Here is a 14,351-nt window from a genome sequence, read left to right as displayed (position 1 = left end):
GTAAAAGGCTGTCTAGGGTTGTGATTGGTGGATAACCTCTGTGCACGTGTTGTCACGCAATTGGGACATGATTCGACATTGGGCTGACAGAAGAGACAGTGAGATGCTGCATTTGTAAAACGTTACAACATTATAACAGAACCTCGATTCTTGCGATACAGGCATTTTCCATATCGTGCTAAAACAACTCAAATATATCAGCCAGCCCTAACTTGCTAATAAATCATTTCAATATGATGAAAATAGGCTACAACAGAGCAGTTTAGTAACATAATAATGGAACAATGTCCTTTACACAAACAGCAGAGTAAACATAAAACACATACCAGGTTTTTATACAGTAAAGTAATTTATACTGTATAGGATCTGATCACAGTGCTTTTCTGATTCAAAGACATCTTTGATCTGGATGGAACCGATCACTAAACTCTCGGTGCCAATACAAGCACTGATCACGACTCCAAAGATTATATTTATTAAACATAGCAATACATGAGTATGCTATCAGAAAATGGAGGACCAATTTCCAAATCCCATACAAATTACATTTAGCTTCTTTCACACTCAAGAGTGTGGTTATAAAATACTGCTATTTGAAAATATTCAAATGCATTTCCAATTTACATCCAGATATGCATAGAAACGACATGAAATGAGAACACTGACCCCATAGCAATGACTTAAGGCTTGAGCGGTTTAACATGGCTATAGTAAAGAGGTTTCTTCCCATAGAGACAGACAAACAGGGTCCCTAGTACATCCTGGTCTCAGACTCATAGCAGTGCAGGAAACACCACACCTCAMTAGAGCTGGTGACTCAGTTTCCTTTGGTTTTGTTCAAACCCTGTTTCTCTGTTCACTTCAATTGCGTTAACACACACATAAAATGTTTACATTAAGTTCTTTGACGCATAAGCTTAGGCAAGCTCTCTAACTATCCTCCTCTGCACCAGCTGGCATTGACCTAAGAACATTTGGCACAAGGGAAATGGTTCACTCAATCACAGCCACTACATTTCTACAGCAGATTCGCAAAGCAACACACTATGATATATGTGTGAACGTTTGTTTCTTGAGTGTGTGTGTGTAATAGCAATTACAAAGCACCCATCAGGCTCTCCTCAGTCTCTCTTCATGAAGGCCTGCATCATGTCCATTGGCAGGGGGAAGATGATGGTGGAGTTCTTCTCGGCAGCAATGGTGTTGAGCGTCTGCAGGTAGCGCAGCTGTAGGCCAGACGGAGACTCAGCGATTACCAGGGAGGCCTCCTTCAGAGCCCGTGATGCGTTCACCTCCCCCTCCGCTGCGATCACCTACACACACAGGGCCCAGGGGACAGCAGGAAGGGAGGAGGGGGACAGATACAGAGAGAAAGGGAGAGATGGGGGGAAAAGAGGGACCATTAGTTAATGAAGAGAGATGATAGCGAGAGAGAGAGAGAGAGAGAGAGAGAGAGAATTCCACAGTATGCACAGAACAAGTGAATGTGAGTTTATAGAGAGAAACCAGAGAGAGAGTGGATGATTAAATAAATAAAATAAATCAATCCCAGAGACCTCATATTTAACCAGCAGATTCAACATGTGAAGATAGTATCCAGTCAGTGTAATGGCCGATGGGAGGAYKCTCGATTAGAGGTTCCCCAGCTTGTGACCTGCTTTGCTCTCACTATCTATTCTAGCTTAATGGAAGGGTTTTTACGGCAAGACCACTGGTTGCTAAGGAACAAGGCAGATGACATCTTGACCCTACACAAAAACATTTTCATCTGGATGATATATTTTGAGATTAAATCAAGCCAAGAAATAACAAAACTGAGAAGACAACTGGAATTTTCACTCAGAGGAAAAGGATTTACCTCAAAAATAGACTAAATGCCTGTATGTCACAGCGTGTGTGTTACCCTGGTCTGTATGTGTCAGTGCTGTACCTTAGCCCTGGCCTCGCGGCTAGCCTCGGCCTCTGCTGCCATGGCCCTCTGGAGCTGCTGGGGCAGTTTGACGTCCTTTATCTCCACCCGCTCCACCTTGATACCCCAGTCATCTGTAGCATCATCCAGGGTGGACTGGGAACAACACGGGTGGTAAAACATTCAGCTCRGCATCCAATAGGTAACTGTTATGGGATTTTTTATGAATAATGACTAAATGATGTATACATTTAACGTAGAACTATAACTAACATAATTCTACCCTGTCACTGTATGATTGTATGAAATTGATTAGAATCATAAAACTATAATCTGATGATGTGTGTAGTTTTAGTCAGGACCAGAACAAGAACTTTTGTTCCTTTTTAGTATGAAAGCAGGGTGCAAGTGTGAGACAATGTATGAGATAAGAGGASCTATCGACAGACAAGCTCTACTACTGTGTTCCTTTCAGGACATTCTGTCCCCACCCAGGGAGGGGAGAGACCTTGGGCTTGTAGTAGATTGTATAACAGGTGGCAGACAATGTATGAGAAGAAGACTTGTGAACTATATTGTCATTGTTTCTGAGAGGAGGAGGGACATTTATGACTAAATATGAGGTATATAGACCAATGTACAGGAAATGATAGGCAGAGCGCTCTCGTAAATACATTTTCTGACTGTTGTGGCTGGGCCTCCGTCTGATTCATTTCAACCAGTTTCTTACAAATTCTGGGTTTCAGGCTGAGTAAGTAATTCAATTGGGTATTATGAACACTGAGAACAAAATTCTCATGACAGTAACCTCAGGTCATAATAGGCCCAGAACACCCCTTCCTTACACAGCATCTCTTTGAAGACTAGATGACATATCAATCTGACATACAGGTACCCTAGGGGTTAGAGCATTGGGTCAGTAACCGAAAGGTCGCTAGTTCAGATACCCGAGCCAACAATGTGAAAAATATGTTGATGTGCCCCTGAGCAAGGCACTTAACCCTAATTTGAACCAGCGGCGCCATACTTCTATGGCTGTCCCTGTAAAACAACACATTTCACTGCACCTATCCAGTATCTGTGAAAACAATACATCTTTATATTAAACTGATAGAGATCCAAATGTTACTGCAGCAGTACGTCTGGAGGATGAAATGTCTTGAGAGACCAGGTTAAAAACAATAAGAAAGGCCATAACCGGAAGATCAATGAATGAGTTTTCTCCAATCCTAACCTTACCCATTACAGTGTACATTCTAAAAACAGAGCCATTCAGTGAACTCTCGCAAACTCTATGGCAATTATGACTTGCTGTTCAACACTAAATGAAGAACTATAATCTACACAGTCCCCTAGTACATGCATGATGTGGAGTTGTGCATGTCAGCATATGATCAGTACAGTCATTAGTGGTCGATGTGGTTCAGTACCTGCATGCTGTYGGCGATCTCATTACGATCAGATAGGATCTCCGCCAGGTTCTTGGTTCCCAGGACGTTTCTCAGGGTGGTTTGTGCCAGGAGGCGGGTGGCAGCGTCAGCGTTGGTGATGTTGGCCACAGCCAGGGTGGCATTCTGAACACGGTAGTATACCACACCATCGACACTGACCGTCACTGAGTCCTTAGTCAGAACCTGATGAGGGGGGAACAATCAGTTACACTGACAACACTATGTATTACATGATAGGCTAATCATGGTAATACGGGGGGGCTCACCTCTTGTGGGGGGATGTCGAAGGTGATGGTGCGCATGTCCACATTGATGAAGCTATCTGTGCAGGGTAGGATGAAGAACAGGCCTGTGGGGTGTGACACACACACACACACACGCACACACAAATTTAACAGCAAAGCTTAAAGCTACTCAATATCACAAAAGCTGAGAAAATGTCATTGTCAGTAAGGGAAGCATAAATCATTTAACATACAGTACAGTAGAATTGAGTAAATGTCTGGCATAAGACTACATTCAAGCCTGAGTTCCATTAGTCACACGACTGCTGTTGGTCATGACTCTATACATTTGCTAAATTCATGAACACCTATTTGTTTGCACACCCTCAGGTTCAGCATGGTACAATATAGTACAGTACAAACACAGAGTGCTGGGCATGATGGTGTGTAAGAAAGAGTCTTAACAGAGACATATAAAACTTCACTTGTGTATACATTTCCTTCTCATTCTATAATAATTTTTCTAGCTGGGACTTTAGCCCAATACCAGCTGGCCCTGGTAATACTGCAATGTAGGAGTATGCTCTAAATTTGCTATGAAAAGCATCATGGGATATGATGGAAAATTCCATGGATTCCCACCCTAAAAATGGCAACAACTTGGTTAAGGCTAATGCAGAGCAAGACCAATGCATAAAGCATCAGGGAAAGATCTAGCATAAAAAGTGACTACTGACTAGCCTATAGTCTGACCTATAACAGTTGATCCTGTTAAAGATCTTATTCGGCAGTTGGACAAGACTTGCTGCGGAGGGCGAGGGAGAGAGCGTGGAGATGAGCAGAGTTTACTTGGGGAAACCAAATACTAAACTAAACGTTGGTGTTTATGCCTGGGCTCTTAGGGCAGATGAGGAACGTGAAGGTCCCTCCGTGATAGATGGAGAGGGTCTATTATTACCCCAGGCTGCTATCATGTGGCTGTTCCAGAATCCCGCAAGATCATGTTTCATCCATGGAGAGCATAACAGAAGGCTTCCCACAAACATAAAACAGACTTGAGAGTTTGAGGTCCATAGCATGGCTATGGTAGATTAGATAGACCACTGTGGCCACTTTACAGTTACAGTAACATTAGTACCACCCCTGCACAAGTAATGCCATGTCACCTGAAATCACTGGAGGTTGGAGATTTGTGTAGTAATAGCGTATCTTCCACATTGTTAAAGGGATAGTGCGAGATTTTGGCAGTTAAGCCCTTTTCTACTTACCCAGTCAGTAAAAGTGAAGAATTTGGTTCATTTGGCTCCCTGACCTGCATACTGTTACTATTGCTTTTTTTAGCTATAGACAACAATTATCTGCAAATAAGTTAATAACATTCTCTAAAGATGGCAATTCCTCACAGAAGGAACCATTTAAAACAACCTAAAGGTTACAAGATTGAATCCTCGAGCTGACAAGGTAAAAATCTGTTGTTCTGCCCCTGAATAAGGCAGTTAACCCACTGTTCCTAGGCCGTCATTGAAAATAATAATTTGTTCTTAACTGACTTGCCTAGTTAAATAAAGGTAAAACAAATAAATAAATACATTTAGTGAGGAGAGAGAACCTCATTCTGTTCCCTGCAAATGTTTTCAGTGTTCAATGACTTTACTTAAATGTGTAGGCCCTCTAATAATTTGATCAGGTAATAATTAAAATAGGCTCCGGTCAGCATTCTTGCCGACAAACTTGACCCAGTTTTGACGGTGCAACTACTTATTTGAAGTCTGATATGCCAGTTGTGTCTTTTAAAATAAATGAGGCCAGCATTTTTGTAGGCATTTTCATGTATGCTATGTCCTGGATAGAGTTTATAGAAAGTCATACAAAATGAGAAAAGGTTATATTGAAATGCCCCTTGACTCAAGTACACTAAATAGACAAGTATGTGGACACCCCTTCAAATGAATGGATTTGGCTATTTCAGCCACACCCGTTGCTGACAGGTGTATAAAATTGAGCACACTGCCATGCAATCTCCATAGACAAACATTGGCAGTAGCTGCCCCGATGAACTGTAAGTGCTGTTATTGTGATGTGGAAACGTCTTGGAGCAACAACGTCTCAGCCGCGATGTGGTAGGCCACACAAGCTCACAGAACGGGACCACTGAGTGCTGAACCGCGTAAAAATCATCTGTTCTCAGTTGCAACACTCACTACCGAGTTCCAAACTGCTTCAAGAAATGGGTTTCCATGGCCGAGCAGCCGTACACAAGCCTAAGAACAACATGCCAATTGTAAAGTTTGGTGGAGAAGGAATAATGTTCTGGGACTGTTTTTCATGGTTCGGGCTAGGCCCCTTAGTTCCAGTGAAATCTTAACGCTACAGCATACAAGGACATTCTAGATGATTCTGTGCTTCCAACTCTGTGTCAACAGTTTGGGCAAGGCCCTTTCCTGTTTCAGCATGATATTGTTCCATTGAAATTTCCCTTGTGCCCCTGTGTACAAAGCGAGGTCCGTACAGAAATGATTTGTCGAGATCGGTGTGGAAGAACTTGACTGGCCTGCACAGAGCCCTGACCTCAACCCCCTTCGAACACCTTTGGAATGAATTGGAACGCCGACTGCAAGCCAGGCCTAATCGCCCAACATCAGTGCCCAATCTCACTAATGCTCTTGTGGCTGAATGGAAGGAAGTCCCCGCAGCAATTTTCCAACATACCCCCGGACCACCACAAAATCTCACACTAGTATAAATACAGCTAATTAATCAGCCATCTTAAGAATAACACTATATACTGAGGGAAAACTGTCAACAAAACCCTCAGCATCACTCTTCCACTCCAACTACAAAGAGAGAGGAGAGGCATGCCCTCTGCTCAGCACATCCGTTACAGAAATTAGGAAAGAGAATGCAACCACCCATTGCAAATACCCATTACAACATCATGGCAACGCATGTCAAGTAGGGATAGGGTTAGCATCAATCAAAGGGTAATATCATCAGGGCGAATGGACAACACACAAACAAAAAATACAAAAGTAAGATGAGAGAGAGCAGAGGGCTGAAGAGGGATGTGGGTGTTTATTCTGCACTACCAATCCAGCACCATGACTAGGCCCACTGCTGCTCATCAAGATGTCAATCTGTAGACAGGATAGCAGTAAAGCTCTCAGATCACTTTAATTCAGACAAGAGCTTTAGTTTAAGCCTCTTAAGAGCATTAGTTAATTGATTGCAATTGGTGCCAAATTCTGTAGTGACCGTATTTGTTGAATAATGACCTCTTTAAAAGTTCTGCTAAAGTATTCTATGAAGATTTGCAGGGAACATATTTGCATATTCAGTTCATCATACCAGACACACCTGACATATTTTACAGTGTAACCAAGGCAAACATCTTACCACACAAACTATGCTTAATGAAAGAAAGTGTGCTTGCTGAAAGCATGTGTGAACCCTGGAATTATGTGTACATTCTGGAATTATTAACACATAAGTTACTACAGGACAGGAGAGGTTAAACTAGGACACAGGATGTGCAGAACTGACCCGTTGCAGTGCACCCCTGCACAATGGAAGTAGTAGTGCAGCAGCCCACCATAATGTAAAACAAATAGGTCAAAACAGATGTACCCCTAACCACATTAACACTGAGAAGAGGCTTGACTCCTCCTAACATATTTTCACAGTTAAGGTGGTTTTAAGACAGGCCCACATACTGTTTATTGCCATTTTCATCCATCTCATACTGTCTGTGATCATAATATGTTCAATCAAGGGTTTTGGTACCTTTTTGGTAAAGTAAGTATGGGACCTTGAGAAAATCATAGCAAATATGTACAGTGAAATTTTCTCCAGGGACAGTGCATGTGACGGTGGTGATGGGGAGAATATCTATTACCTGGCCCTTTGGCTCCTCCTCGTACGATCCGCCCCAGGCGAAAGATGATGGCCCTCTCATACTCCTTCACAATCTGGGAGAGAAAGAAACACAGGCTTAATTAGTTGTCCCCTAGCCCTTGTTTGACATTTCTCACTCTACCTTCACTGACCAGTGAATATTGAAATACCACTGATTGGGTATGAACACCCCCCCCCCCCCTTTTTTTTTACTTTAAAGTGAGTATATATCTAACAATACAACTCTGGCAGCTGGTGTAGCATTAAGAGGAGAAAGCCAATTTCCATGGGAATAAAGGTATACTGGTAAGTGATCAATTCATAGAATAAATAGACTCACACAAATGACACCACTAACCAGTTCTCAGTTCACGCATCATCTATCTTGTGTGGATGTATAGGTAATAACTGTACCTTAATACACATCCATATGGAGAGAGGCAGAGTTGCAAGCATCAGAAGGATGGATAAGCCGACTATGATCCAACCACATAGGCCATTGTCAGTATCTGAGCTCTCCAAAGCTGAAAGACAATACAAAAACATACAAACGAAGTAAAATACAACCGGAGACAGAAAATAAACCTTTTCACATCCCAGCCATTACAAGAGCAGCCCCTTCAACATCATGCATTTCTGGGAACTTCTTTACTCTTTATTTTTCATTTGGATTCTTCTGTGAATTGCCAAGTGAAAGAGGAAGGGGGACACCTAGTCAGTTGTACAACTGAATGCCTTCAACTGAAATGTGTCTTCCACATTTAACCCAACTTTWTTTTTTTTGACAGGCAATTCTGATATTTTTCCCAATAATTGGTCTTTGACCAACCAGATCAGCTCTGAAAAGAGCTGATGTGGTAAGACCTGATGTGATTGGTCAAAAGACCAATTATGTAAAAAATATCAGAATTGGGCTGCCTGTGTAAACGCAACCTTAATAACCTAAATTGTGCGTCAGATACATAGGCTACAAACAATTAGGCTGAAATTTGTTTTAGAACTACCGGTAATACCCAGAAACAGTGTGCATGTGTCTCATGTCAGCAACCAGCGGAAGCATCCCATCCAGGTAACTGGGACATCACACTAACCTTTCCCTAGATTCACACCCTGAACCACCCACCCACCACACCAACCAATCGGATTAGAAGGAAAATAAACAGCCTAGAAGAGATTCAACTTCTCCACTGGGACTTTTTAAATTAAATTTGGCAAATGCAAACCCCTAAAGTTTTACTCATTGAATTAAACCTATAGGCTACATAGCTAACTATCTAACAAGCATCTATCCCTTCAAGGAGACTACCTGTATCAGAATCAGCAAGCAAACCTCTTGAGCCTACAGAGAAATGTCATACAAAGCATTCACAACAGTAACATTGCAAGCCTTGAATGAGGGGGATACACTCATATAATAGCCCAGTTAGCAAAACTATTCTGGTGCATTCTAGGGCTAATAGTTACTAATACTAACTGACACTAAACTAAGTTATGGATTTTATCTGGCAAATTTACATTGGGCAAATAACCTTACTATACTACTACCTAGCAGGGCTATCGCCCTACCCGAGCTCAAGACCAAAAATGCAAAAGAAGGCTACAAAAAAAGTAGATTCAAATCAGTCCAAACCCAATTAAAATGCGATGGCAGTTTAGCATATTGGTTGGCTGGCTTTAAGACCAAGCGGAGAATCTCTCTGAGAGAAGCTGCCAGCCTGCCCGCCATTCTCTCAGAGAGTGCCAGACAGTTTACTTTGCCGATCAGCCACATTGTTTGTTGAATTGCAGCGGTCAGTGAAAAGCAGTTAAATATTTAAAAACACAATCGTATGAAAAACAGTTTAGAAAGCAAATGGCTTTTGCTGAAAAGAGAAGAAATAGAGTAAACTGTCTCAACTCCCAATTGAGTGAACAGTAGCCTATCCATCTTATTGGCACCAGTGGAGAGCATTGGCCATATCTCCAGTGAGTGTGCGCATATTCACTTTCTTTATCATTGGATCACTACCACTGGAACGTGTTTTTGGGGGCAATAATTTCCTCCTCCAGGCTAGATGGATGTCATACTGTACAATTTGCTTCTCCCCTTTTCGTAGACCTAGATTAGATGGTTGATCTGCTTGTCTGTGTCAGCAGAGTAGGCTACTAATATGTGTCATTAAAAAAAAGATGCTTATGTCTCCAGTCATATAAAGTTTAGTAGAATTGCATGAAATGTGTTTATAAAAAAGGCCACATTTTTCCTATGCAACGAAATGAGAAGAAACGTGCTCAGGCATGCATTGTTCAGAACTGTCTATTTTGCTAACAGTGATTGAGATATATTATTAGCCAAAATGATGACTATGCAATCGTCTCACATTAGGAATAGTAGCATAACATGTTCGCGTAGCGTGCGGTACATGTTATTCAATCACTGCACCTCAGCGAGCGTCTGCGTTGCCAGGCGCTAAAATAGAAATAGGTTCTATTTGTGACCCTCAACACACTGCAAGTCCGGCCTATCCCATCTCCTCATTGGTTTGTAAGAGCATATACCCATGTTCCATCTCCTCATTGGTGTTTAGGAGCATATACCCACATGGGTGATTGAAAGATGAACTGACATCCACACTCCAGTCGGTTGTAGTAATGCACCGTAACGTTGGTTGCCAACCGCCATATAAAGTCCAAAGAAGTAAAAAAGAAGCCTGAGGAAGGAGGAGAGATGACGAGAAAGGAATTCGGTTTACCGTTTTATCTGTGGATTAATTGTTGCAGTAAAGGAACCTTGTGCATTTCAGGTCAAATAACAACCCAATGTTTATATCCCAGGACAAATTAGCTAGCAACAGCAAGCTAGCTAGCTAAATTGCCAGAAATGTTTAATGCTTTTCGACCTGTCCCCAAATTAATATAATTGGTTCAGAGTTTGTTTTGATATTTCAACCTGCGTGTCCTGATCGTGTCTGGTGTGGGGGTACAAAATCAACATGCGCGCGTCCAGTTTMGTCAGCATGTAACTGACATTAGTCTGCAAATGTAATGATCCCCATTGCCTTTAGAAATCATTCACACCCCTTGACTTTTTCTAAATGTTGCTGTGTTACAGCCTATATAATTGTTTTATTAAATGTGGATTTATTTTGTCACTGGCCTACACACAATACCCCATAATGTCAAGGTGGAATGATGTTTTTAGAAATTTGCAATAATGCCGCGTTCAAAACAACTGAGAACTTGGAAAAATACAAGGTGAAATCAGGACGTCAGTGATCTTCAGGTCGGAAAGTCGGAGCTCTAGAAAGAGGCTCGAGTTCCCGAGTTGGAATTGTTTTTTTCCCAGTCAGAGATAGTTTTTTTCAGATTTACCAGTTGTTTTGAACGCTCGGAAGTCGGAGATTTACGAGTTCACAGTTGTTTAACGTGGCATTAGATAGAGCCCGTTAAGATCCTAATTGCGGTCTAAAGCTAGCAGTGGCATGTATTCATGGATGCCAGGCTTCCCCCAAAGAAAAATGACCAAGAAAAAAAGAATACAGAAAATAATGTATCTTTCGTGTTTCATACTTTTTCTTAAATTTGCACGAGGCTGAATGTACAGTATATCACTGGAGAAAGCATCCAAGTGAGTGAAACAGCGCCCCTCTGTCTCTATATGTACAGACCATCTATCTGATAATGTCTGGTCATAAAGAGTATGACATCGTTGCCGCCCGTAGCATTGAATGCAAGGAAAGCCAGCGAGCATTTGGCCTTCCTTGATAAAAAAAAATATATAATATGGCGTTCGAGCTAAAATGAGTGAGCTCAACTGTGAATGGTCCTGGCGCACTAAAAAAAAAGTGTCATGGGAAGCCAGTTTGGATTTGGCGTCACTCCTATCAAATCGCATTGACAGCATACATAAATGACAGAAACAACTTGAATTGTTACATCTCGCTGTGTTGTTGTCCCCTGGAGGCTAGCTAGCTAAAATTGCCCTTTCCTAAACTAACCATGGATGGAGATAGGGATTTGGACTTCTGGTTTTAACTAGTTCTCCTTACTGGTCAATGATTATAATGGCAACTCTGATCCAACCATTAGTTCATACATTGTGCCCCTGGCCTGATGGGATGGAAGTTCAATATGTAGCTAGATGTAGAAGGCTAATGTTAACTAGCTAATGTTGCCCATGCAAGGAAGTTAGGCTAGTGAGCAAGAATTTTAACCAGGTAGCCTAGGACAACAACAAATAAAAGTGTGTACTTTATGACAGAGTGACAGACCATTTTGTCAACATGAAAGAGAGAAGGATGGCATTGGCATTTCTCTACAAGTAGGGTGAGTCAACATGTTTTTCTACTTGCAGAAACACACACACATATCAGAATCATGGACAGCCACATCATATTTAACCAGTGGCGACCCGTCATTCATGGAAGGTGGGGCTGAGCAAAAAATAAATAAATAAACTACATTTGCCAAAATACGAAGTATACAAACAGCAGACACTTTCAGTGCTTTTAGGGCCCATAAATGCAATTCTTTGGAAAATGGGGGTGGATTCACATCGTTTTCGGATTTGAAGAAAATGGCAGAAAATATGCAGCCGAAGTCCAACGAGAGTGGATAGAAAATAATTGCTTTAACTAATTATGACAAATGTTAAAATGTTGAGCAATGTAATAAAGTAATGACTTTTCAAATAAGTTACCTTACACGTTATGTTGGCTGACAATTTGTTAGCTACGCTATCATTATGAACCACATAGCATATCATTACAGCAGTATGTACCGGTATGTTAGCTAGTTACCTAATGTTAGTTGGCTACTAATACATCAAACATGCCAGTATATTAACTATATCCTAACTACCCAACGTTTATTGACCTGATTATTCCCGTCATTCTTAACTAAGTGGTATAGTTGTTGTGTGTTCTCAATGGACAATCAGGTGCCTTCGTAAAAATTWGCTCTGGCTATCTACTCCGATTTCAGAGCACTCTACCAGAGAGCATAATAACTGATAAATTTACGAACGCTCAACACCCGTTGAATATGTCCGGCTTCAGTAAACGTCAGCAAAAAAGCGTAATTAAATTGTTGCCAGCAGCAACGCTCTGGATAACATGAAAACTGCCTAACCAGCTCTGCTAGGGCGAGTAAAATGGTCAGAGTGAGGTGTCTCTCATTTGTGTCTGGAAGTAGCTAGCAAGTTGGACAGTTAGATTGGGTGCTTGACTGCCGTTGTAAGTTCACATCGCTCAAATCAACCCTACTCCTGGGGCCAGAGCGTCAAGTGTGCGCTCTGAACGCTCCCAGAGCGAAATGCTCTGAATTTACAAACGGACAATGCTCTCAATTTACAAATGCCCAGAGTGCACTCTGGCACTCTAGACTGAATTTAAGAACACATCCGAAGTCGTAAAAAGTCTAGCTAGTAATTTGTTATGCTAACAAGCTAGCAAAGGGTTGAATAGCAACAGCATCAACTTCCAGTAGACAGGCGAAGAGCTAGTACGCTCAACTGAAAAGATACTGTTCGTTTACAGTATACTAAAATGAACTACTAGTATATACTCATTAAGTATGTAGTATACCGCATGTTTGTATGGGTATTCGAACAGAGCTATGGTCCATTTTGTGCTTTCCTGAGTAAGGCAGCTCCAAACTACAGGTGTTTCAACCTAGCTCAGTGATTTCTGTGGTGGTGGGGCAGCCAGTGGAAAATATGGCACGTAGGGGTTGGTAATGTTCTCCAGTTGCGCCGTGATTGGCCTAGTGTTCTGTCACTCATGGGGACACTATGTCACTGCCAAATCTAAGGGTAGAGCTCGAAAATTCAAGCCCCTTGGGTGCTGCCATAGGCTGCAGTCTAAACAKGTTATTTTTACCCCCTCAGCCCTTGCACTAGCCACTTTCCTTCTGTGGAATCCCAGTCAAACCGGAAGCAGTTTGATTGCCATCTGAAGTGGAGGTCCAATTCACTGTTGCCCCCTCTGCCCTCGATTTAGCTCGAAGGAGCGAGTGAACAACTTTGGTCACTTGCAGGGTTGATATGACCCACAATTCAATGCAAACTGTAGTCACGTCAAATTCTGGTGGCCGCTAAGTGTCAAATTTAATAAACAAGGCTGCATTTTTGACATGTCAGAAYAAAGTATGAAGCTAGCTTGCTAAAATATATATAGACATTGATTTTAGTGTTTGCAAATTGGCTTAGTCTCGTAGTAAGGAGCCTATAAAATGTAGATGGATTAATTTAAGGTATACTTGGATGTGGCAATGTAAAACGTAATTCAAGGGCTGAGGGTTTAGGGCTGAGGGCTGTCTACTTTGAGTTTGAAACGCAGCCATAGAGCTACATTAGAAGTGCCCATCTAAGAAGGCTCAAGGTCATTGATCACCGATAAAATGACCTCAAATCACGTTATACAGTTGAAGTTGGAAGTTTACATACACCTTAGCCAAATACATTCAAACTCAGTTTTTCACAATTTCTGACATTTAATCCTTGTAAAAAATCCCTGTTTTAAGTCAGTTAGGATCACCACTTTATTTTAAGAATGTGAAATGTCAGAATAATAGTAGAGAAAATGATTTATTTCAGCTTTTATTTCTTTCATCACATTCCCAGTGGGTCAGCAGATTACATACACTCAATTAGTATTTGGTAGCATTGCCTTTAAATTGTTTAACTTGGGTCAAACGTTTCGGGTAGCCTTTCACAAGCTTCCCTAAGACAACAAAATCAAGGTATTGGAGTGGCCATCACAAAGCCCTGACCTCAATCCCATAGAAGAATTTGTGGGTAGAACTGAAAAAGTGTGTGCGAGCAAGGAGGCCTACAAACCTGACTCAGTTACACCAGCTCTGTATGGCGGAATGGGCCAAAATTCACCCAACTCATTT

The 14,351-nt window shown here is 41.6% G+C and overlaps 1 protein-coding gene across 1 annotated transcript in view; it reads right to left on the bottom strand.

Annotated features, from left to right (window-relative positions):
• Nucleotides 1–458: 458 nt before the first annotated feature.
• LOC111964078 (stomatin) overlaps nt 459–14,351 on the bottom strand; it is a 17,304-nt gene continuing 3,411 nt past the window's right edge. Inside the window, exons 2-7 of the mRNA XM_023987769.2 lie at nt 7,890–7,999; nt 7,477–7,549; nt 3,627–3,709; nt 3,340–3,543; nt 1,931–2,065; nt 459–1,313 (exon numbers count right to left, since the gene is read on the bottom strand). Coding sequence (XP_023843537.1) covers nt 1,122–1,313; nt 1,931–2,065; nt 3,340–3,543; nt 3,627–3,709; nt 7,477–7,549; nt 7,890–7,999 — 797 coding nt within the window. The 3' untranslated portion in view covers nt 459–1,121. The remainder of the gene's footprint in view (nt 1,314–1,930; nt 2,066–3,339; nt 3,544–3,626; nt 3,710–7,476; nt 7,550–7,889; nt 8,000–14,351) is intronic.

The sequence above is a fragment of the Salvelinus sp. IW2-2015 genome, linkage group LG5 (genome assembly GCF_002910315.2).
Source record: "Salvelinus sp. IW2-2015 linkage group LG5, ASM291031v2, whole genome shotgun sequence".
NCBI lineage: Eukaryota > Metazoa > Chordata > Actinopteri > Salmoniformes > Salmonidae > Salvelinus > Salvelinus sp. IW2-2015.
This window is presented reverse-complemented; position numbering and strand designations above follow the sequence as displayed.